This window comes from Monodelphis domestica, chromosome 1 (assembly GCF_027887165.1).
Source record: "Monodelphis domestica isolate mMonDom1 chromosome 1, mMonDom1.pri, whole genome shotgun sequence".
Taxonomy (NCBI): Eukaryota; Metazoa; Chordata; class Mammalia; order Didelphimorphia; family Didelphidae; genus Monodelphis; species Monodelphis domestica.
Genome location: NC_077227.1, coordinates 460,952,787 through 460,961,471, shown reverse-complemented (window position 1 = coordinate 460,961,471; position 8,685 = coordinate 460,952,787). Strand labels below are relative to the sequence as shown.

The following is an 8,685-nucleotide window of genomic DNA, read 5'->3' as shown; positions in this document are numbered from 1 at the left end:
CTATAAAAACAACATGATTTTTAAGATGGCTTCCAGCTCAAAAAGCCTCATGTGACCTAGAGATCAGAGCCTAGAGCCTTTTAAGGAATAATTATGGTTATGAAGTCTGGGGTATAACGGGCAAAGTAGACAAGAGACAGTGAAAGACATCTGTTTAATGATACTGATCCTGTTCCCTTCCACACTCTGACCCTGGGGATTCCAACCTCATCCGGGTTGAGGTAACTATTCAAGCAACTAATCTCCCCTCAGATAGACAATTATTCCAGTCACAGGTGATCCTCTGGGATCAATCTGATAACTTGGGCCCAGGGACCAGGAAATACAAATGAGGAAATGGGAGACAACAGTCTAGAACACTAACTGAAGACAGGACCCAAGCCTAATGGGATCTTTGTGGCTGTCCGGATGGTGTTTGCATCCTGTTGGTTGTGAAAGCATCCTTGTCCCTTTAAGAAGGGATGTAAGAAGAGCCACTGACTCACCCAGCAGATGCCTTCTCCAGGACAGGAGCTCCTGAGGCTCTGTGGAAAGGAGAGGCTAAGGGACGTCCTCCAGCAGGGTCTATGAGTGGGGCTTAGCTGCAGGTGGACCCTCACTGAGCTGCTGCTGCTGCTGAAACTCCACTCTCGTCTGCTGGTTGGATTCCAGCAGCTCCTTGAGCCGGGCATGAAGATGGTCATTCTTCTCCTCCAGCTGATCCAAGCAGGTACTGATCTGGTCCAGCATAGAGTTGATGGCTGCATATTCTAAGAGGAGAAAGGACCAAGCACTTCTGTGGGTAGAGGGCAGAGAAATGCTATTGTTCACCTACCAGTGCCCTGCTCTAAAGCGTACTTTGAGGTTAACCTGAGATCACCTCTTGCCTGTCCTACAATATCAGGGACAGGTATAGGCCTGGGGGGTCAGGAGCCTTGGGTCCAAGTGTTAAATTATGCCATTAACTGGCTCTGTGACCAGGGGCAAGGATCTTGCCCTCCACAGGCCTGTTTCCTTCTCTGTAAAATGAGGTCTACCTAACTCCCTACCCAGCCTACCTGAAAGGATTATTGTTTACACACTAATTTTACTGGTAAAGATCAGATGATATTATTGATATGAAGATGTTTTGAAAAGTTATAAAACAGGGGCAGCTGGGTGGCTCAGTGGATTGAGATCCAGGCCTAGAAATGGGAGGTCCTGGGTTTCAATCTGATCTTAGACACTTTCTAGCTGTGTGACCCTGGGCAAGTCACTTCACACTCACACACACACACACACACACACACACACACAGCGCCTTTACCACTCTTCTGCCTTGAAACCAATACACAGTCTTGATTCTAAGATGGAAGGTAAGGGTTTAAAAAAAAATTAAGCTATACAACATTCAGATATAGGTAGCAAATCTGGTGTAGCAGAAAGGGCACTAGAATTGGAAATCAAAGGAACTGAGTTTGAATGTCAGCGCTGTACTTCCTGTGTGACCTTGGAAAAATAATTTACCCTCAGCCAGTGTTCCTTCACTTTTTGTTTTTTTAAACCCTTACCTTCTGTCTTGGAATCAATCCTGTGTATTGGTTTCAAGGCAGAAGAGTGGTAAGGGCTAGGCAATGGGGGTCAAGTGACTTGCCCAGGGTCACACAGCTGGGAAGTGTCTGAGGCTAGATTTGAACCCAGGACCTCTCATCTCTAGGCCTGGCTCTCAATACACTGAGCTACCCAGCTGCCCTGTCCTTCATTTTTTTTACCCTTATTTTTTGACTTAGAATTGATATTAAGTATCAGTTCTAAGGCTGAACAGTAAGAGTTAAGCAATAAGGGTTAAGTGACTTGCCCAAGATCTTGCAGTTAGGAAGTGTTTCTAAGGCCACATCCAAACCTAGGACTTGCCATTTCCAGGCCTGGATCTCTAACCACAGGGCCACCTAGCTGCCCTTCCTTCATTTTTAAAATGAGAGTTGGAATCCATGGCTTCTGAAGCCTCTTCTTGTTCTAAATCTCTGATCCTCATGACCCCAGTGATGACTAGTATAGAACCCACTGTCTTCTGGGAAACCCCATTTTACTGTTAGCCTGGAGAATACTCTCATTCTTTCCCCAATATTTATATCCAGTAGCACAGTAGATAGAATGCCAGGCCTGAAGTCAGGAAGATTGAGACATGTCCTAGCTGTGTGACCTTGGGCAGGTCATTTAACCCTTTTGGCCTCAGTTTAATCATTTGTTAAATGACCTGGAGAAGGAAAAAGCAAATTACTCCAGTATCTCTGCTAAGAAAACCCCAAAGGGAGTTACTAAGGATCACACACAACTGAACAAGAACACTTATGTTGTACTAAGTATGTGCCAGGCACTGTGCTAAGTAAGCGCTTTACAACTGTCTTATTTGGTCTTCACAACAACCTTTGGAGGAGGTGGGTGCTGTGGTCATCTTTCCTGTTTTACACATGAAGAAACTAGAACAAACAGGTTAAGTGACTTGCTCAGGGTAACACAGCTAGTAAATATCGGAGGCCAGATTTAAATTCTGGTCTATCCACTGCCCCACCTAGCTGCTGTTCCCCAAAGGCACAGGACTATCCCCAAAGCCTAAGCTGCATTCCTTGTTGGAAGTTTTTCTGGAAAGAGATTGCTTCATTTTGCATCATTTTATCTGTTATGTTATCTGTTGTTTTATCATGGATCTCCCTCCTCACCTCCTCCCAAATCTGGGCACAACCACTCCCTAACACCTTTCCCTTTATACAGGGCTGGGACTCTAAATCAGCCCCAAGCTGGCTCCCAGCTCTTCAGTGTCTCTCAAACAGGCACCAAAGTCCGCTCTTAAAAGGATCAAGAAGATGGTATGGATCTTGGAACTATTGACTGGGTAATGGCTAAACAAATTGTGATGCAAGAATGTCTTTTGTACTAATGGGCTGAAAGAATGACTATAGAGCATCCAGAGAAGCCCAAGAAGACATGAACTGATACAAATCAAAGAAAAGAGAACCAGAAAAACAATGTACAAAATGACTAAAAGGGTGTCAGTGGAAAACATGATGAGAAATGCTATGTAATTATGCTGGTCATGTGTGGACAGGAAGAAGAAAGGAGCCAGTGTACCTCCATGCTTGGGAAATGCTGCTTAAATAAATAAATCTCAGTTGATCTGATTAGTTTTGCTGAACACTTTCTCTTTCACTTTTATTCTTTGTTATATGTGATGGGCTCTCTGGGGAGAGGGATCTCGGATGGGGAGGGATCTAAGGAGGGATATCTTTGGGAATGAAGATTACGGAACAAAACAAGTCAATAAAATGAAGGGAAAAAATCTGTTAAGGGCTCTCCAGTCCTTAAATACCTTCACATGCATCTTTCATTTGAACCTCAAGCATCCTTGTGAGGCAGCAGAATTATCCTCATTTTACAGATGAAGGAACTTAAGCTCAAAGACATGGCCTGAAGTCAGTGTGGTATAGCTGGAGAGAAGTCAGTCTGGAGTCTAAGGTCCTGCATTTGACTCCCAGCTATGCTACCCTGTTGGCCTTTGACAAGTCATTGCCTTTACTAACCCCCTCTGACCTCAGTTTCCTTTTTCCATAAAAGGAGCAGCTTAGAGCTGATAATATCCAAGGTCCATTCCAATTCAAAATTCTACCATCTCAAGGCCAGACCTACTGGTTCACATGAACAGTGAGCAGCCAGTCATCTGATGCCAAATCCTTTTGTTGTTTTTTCTGCTATTCAGTCATTTCCAGTTTTGTTTGGCTCTTCATGATTGCATTTGAGGTTTTCTTGGCAAAGATATGAAGGGGTTTGCCATTTTCTCCAGCTTGTTTGACAGATGAGGAAATGGAAGCAAACAGATAAGTGACTTGTCCAGGGTCACACAGCTAGTAAGTGTCTGAGACTTCTCCCAGCCCACTATTTTACCATGAATAGACTTAAAAGAGTTTCAGAGCTGGGAGAGTGTTTCAGATGAATATAAGATGCCTAGCAAAGATTAAATGGCACTGCCCAAGTCAGAGGTAGGACTAGAAACCTGACTGTGTAGGGCACCAAGTGTCCTCTGTGGGGATACTGAGCCTCACCTGGAGTGGCTGAGGGAAGGACTAGAATTTCAACTCTTAGCCCTTTTAGGGAGCACTGGCCTCATGGGAAGGTGGGTCTATCCTAGGGTCAAACAATGGCACCAAGTTCATGAGTCCTGATGTTAGACCCTATATGGAAAAGCCAACATGTACTCCCTCAGAGCCACAAGTATAAATCCTCAGGATCTCAAGGAGTTAAGAAAAACTCACCATTACAACTTCCTCACTTAGAGCTGTTCCTGTCCTCTCCCTGGCTCCAGTCAAGACTATTCCAGATAGTCTGAGTCTTTTGTCCTATTCTTTTGAGTGAGTGTATTTTATTAATGCTTTTCCCCCCTCACAAACATCACCCACTTCTCAATGACTTCTCATCCCTCCAACCCTTCTTTGTAATAAGTACAGTCAGGCAAAACAAAGCAACACAGTGGCTGTGATGGGAAATATATATCTTATTCTGCAACTACCGTATGGAGCAGCAGGAGGCATGTTTCACTGTTAAGTTTGCTGAACTCATGGCTGGTCACTGCAATGATCAGAGTGAATGAATCTTGTCCTATTTGAACTCCCTAGGAAAGTGATGATTTAGGATGATCTTCAGGGGGCTTTGGTGAAATTTTAAAAGCGATACAAGCTTGTGGAAAGAAGACTCACTTGAGCTATGATTTTGATTATATTGATCATGCGGATTGGCCATTTAAACCTACTGCTGTCTCCCAGCAACCCTCTGCTACAGTGGAAAAGGGACAGGATGACATCTCTACCTTTTTAATCATTCCATACCTCAACCGAGTTATTTAAATCCAATTAATTCTACCTTCAAAATTTGTCTTCTCCTTTTGTCTCCCACTTGAAGTCATCCACTTTAGACCCTGACCTCTTCTTGCCTGGCCTATTTTAATGGTTACTACTTTCCATCTTCCACTCCATTACCTGAGTAAGTTTTCTAATGATTGTCATTCTTCCATTCCTTTCTGCCCAGAAATCATCATTGGCTCCCCAGTGCCTTTTGGAGTTTTAATTTCCGATCCTGGAATTTAAAGCCCACCACAATCTGGCTTTCACTTCTTTCCATTCTATATTGCAATCTAAATAGACAACAATACAATCCTGGTTTTGTCAAGCTCTCCTGTCTCTATCTCTTTGTTGCCTATTGTGCCCAAAATAATAGGTAATAGCATTTATACAGTGCTTTAAGTTTTGCAAAACACTGCACATATCTCATTTTATCCTCATAACAACCCTGGGAGAGAGATGTTTTTATTTCCATTCCACAGATGGGGAAACTGAGGCAGGGTTACAAAGCATCACAAGCATCCAAGTCTGATTTTGAACACAGGACTTCCCTCGTCTTTCCTTTTTCAAAGATCTCAAAGCATTTATTTCATTATCCTTTCAACCAATTATCTACATGCACATCTCTCCCCAATGCCAATTAGATAATAAACCCCAATGAGGGAGATTCCGAGATAAATACAAAGATAATTATATCTTTGTATCTCCAGTGCCTAGCACGGGGTAGGTCCTAAATTTTTTTTCTTCTTCTTTGAATGAATAACAAAGGCCTTCCCCTTCCCTTGGGGCTAGACTCCACCAAATTTTCCTGGAAGCATTTCTGGCCAGACTGGAAGAACTCTCGATCTTTTCACTCTAGGGGCTGCCTTTTTTGCTGCCTTTTTCTTCTTGTGTATGAACTTTCTCCACTAGGACATCTGAACACTTCAAGCGATTATTTAAATACCTACGACGGACAATCACACCTTTACTACAGCAGGGACCTGGGGGTGGGTGGGGGTGGGGCAATGGAAGGGTCTTCTAGCAGGGGATTCCCGTAAAGCTGACTCAGCAGGATGACTTCCCCAAGCCCTCACTAGATCCAAGCTCACCTCCTGCCCCCCGCAAACCCCGCGGTCACTACAGTTTGAGCCCCAGCTGCGGGCCTGGAGGCAAATCCAAACGGGAAGTGTCAGACCTCATGCAGGGATTCCCCCATCTTTCCACTACTTGGAGTTAGCAGTAGCTCCTTACTTAGAGGGGTCATTCCGGGCTGGGCGGTAGGCGCAGGAGCAAAGCCCGCACTCCTGATTCCCCGCGGCGGAAGAGAGATAGCACCTGGGGTGCCAGGACCGGTGGGAGCTCCGAAGGGCATGTCCGGGTTCCCCGTCCTAGTAAGTGTCCTTCCCACGGAGTAGCCGCAGAATCGCGGCCGGCCCACAAAGCTGAAGCTCATCTTCCTCACCTAGTTCGTTACCTGCTTCCCCCAAGCAGTTGTCCTCTTCTTCGAGGATAATCTCCATTGGCATAGGCAGGTCCCCGTTGGGCCCGGACATCCTGAAGTCCACGACTGTTAGGGATTCGGGAGAGGACGGAAGCGGGACAATAGCGCGGAACTCTAAGGGTTACAAATGGAACGTGACGCACACTTCGGGACGCGGGGGCGGGATTCGTCATCAGGCTGTCAGTCGAGAAGCCCAGGAAATCGCGGGACAGGTTCCCCCTAGGGAAGGAAGGAGGCTTCCTATATTCTGGGGCTGGTAGCCAAGGAGGAGGACCGCCGGCCTGGAGGGCCTTCTCAGTGCTTCAGCAGGGCTGACCCCCAAACTTGTTGGGTTCCTGAAGGTCCCCTGCGTGGCGTAGGAATAAAGTTTTCGTTTCTAGTCGCAGAAAGGAAGAAGCTGAATCGCGGGCGGGTGAATGAAAATCAAATGTTCTCACCTTGCTTTGGAGCTAGGTGCTGTGGACTCCCCGCCCCGCTATGTGGGGAGGAGGCGCGCCTGGTTCTCAGAGGGTCAAAGTTATTTTAAAGCTGGGTTTGGCATCTTTGGGCGCCTTCGCGGACGCCCAAAGTCCCACTGCCCCTCTTTCCCCACAAGGCGGAGACTTGTTGCATAGGAGACCTATACTACTAGGCAGTGTTACTGACGCAGAGGATCGGAGGGACAGGAGAGAGATGCCGTTTCTGCCTCACCTGGGCATTATATGAACTGAGGAAGGAGGACTACGAGGAGGTCGGAGTGGGAAATCGAGGCTTAGAGGATTAGATACTTTCAGGGCTGAAAATGGAATTTTGACATTCGAATTGGGATGCATCCCAATTGCAAAATGTAGAATTCTCTCAAGATTCGAGTTGGGTTCTACTTCGTACAAGAAGCCTGTCCTGATCCCCCACCCTTGCGAGTGTACTCCTTCCATGATATATTTATTATGTCTATATCTCATACGTATACTTTTCTGTGTACTCAGGAGGAGGTAAGCTACTTGAGGGCAGAAAATAATTTTTTTTTGGCTTTGAATCTCCAGTGGCAAGCAAACGGTAGGGGCTTTTTTTATATTTGCTTGTGAATGAATAAATGAGTAAAAGAATATTTTTTTAGCTAACATGACACTTTGTTGTTCAGTTGTATTTGACTTTTCATAATCCCATTTGGGGTTTTCTTGGCAAAGGTACTGCAATGGTCTGTCATTTCCTTCAGCTCATTTCACAAATGAGGGTTTGTGGCAGACAGGTTAAGTGACTTGCCTAAGGTCATACAGCTAGTGTCTGAAGCAACAAGTGAACTCAGGAAGATGAGACTTCCTTACTTCAGGCCTGTCACTCTATCCATTTCAACACTTAGCTGTCCCAGCATGATGCACACATGGCTTTTTCTTCCCAGATCCAGTAGTATCTTTTTTTTTTCCTTTCAGATTATCTTAAAATTCAAACTCTACTTCCCAAACCTTCCTACTGACTGTCTGATTTAGAAGCTTCAGACCTATTTTGCATGGCTATATTGCCCATCCTTCTATCTCCACCCAGAAATAGTAAAGGATGGAAATCTGTTGGTAGATGGAGCTCATTCTCCCCTTTCTCAAGTTACAATCAGAAGCATGTTCAGTGGACTTGGATCCAAACTCGGAGGAATTAGATTGAGCATTCTCCTCTAGTTGGTATTGCTGCCTGAATGTAACCAGCATCAATTTCCCTAGGATCAACAATTACATTGTCAGAGGAACAGAAATACCAATATTGTTAGAGAAACCAGGTAGTGTTAACATTCTCACATAGGTGTAGGAGTTTCACATTTATTATCAAAAACTTCTTAGTTAGACTGGTATCTTAGAGATCATCTAGTCCAACCCACATTTTACAGATGAGGAAACAGACTAAAAGAGATTACATGACAGGAGGCAAGTTGGGTGGTGAGAAAACTCCCTGTATCCATATTCCGTTTTAGACAGGTGTCCCAGGTTAAGGCCTTCCTGTCAAGATCAGAGTTCAAATACAGCCTCAGTTACTAGTTTCTCAGACCCCAGGTTAATTAACCTTTATTTGACTAATTTCCTTCATAGGCAAAATGGAAGATAAAAATATGACCCAACCCCCAGGATTGTATGACTATGGGTAAGTCACTTAACCTTTGTCTGCCTCAGTTTCCTTATATGGGGATACTAATAGCATCCACCTCCCAGGATTATTGTGATGATAAAATTAGATATTTGCAAAGTGCTAGCTGTTATTATCTGACTCACAAGTGGAAATAAGTCAGACCTCTCCCCAACCCAACTTCCATTGCATTTCAGACCCTGAAACTGAGGCCAGAGGTTGAGACTTGCTTAATGTCTCAAAGCAGTAAAAAATCAGGACTTGAAT

At 44.7% G+C, this 8,685-nt stretch overlaps 1 protein-coding gene across 3 annotated transcripts; it reads right to left on the bottom strand.

Annotated features, from left to right (window-relative positions):
• Positions 1–135: 135 nt before the first annotated feature.
• On the bottom strand, positions 136–7,097 carry BBLN (bublin coiled coil protein). Of its 3 annotated transcripts, none has more exons than XM_056812487.1 (2): positions 6,081–7,097; positions 136–749 (listed from the first exon to the last, which is right to left on the bottom strand). In XM_056812487.1, exons 1-2 carry the CDS (start codon positions 6,280–6,282, stop codon positions 565–567), a joined length of 387 nt encoding a protein of 128 aa, XP_056668465.1. In that variant the 5' UTR covers positions 6,283–7,097; the 3' UTR covers positions 136–564. The 3 variants fall into 3 exon arrangements, with proteins under 3 accessions (XP_056668465.1, XP_007475132.1, XP_001366830.1); XM_007475070.3 differs by having other exon boundaries at positions 6,292–7,056; XM_001366793.4 differs by having other exon boundaries at positions 6,304–7,050.
• Positions 7,098–8,685: the final 1,588 nt, after the last annotated feature.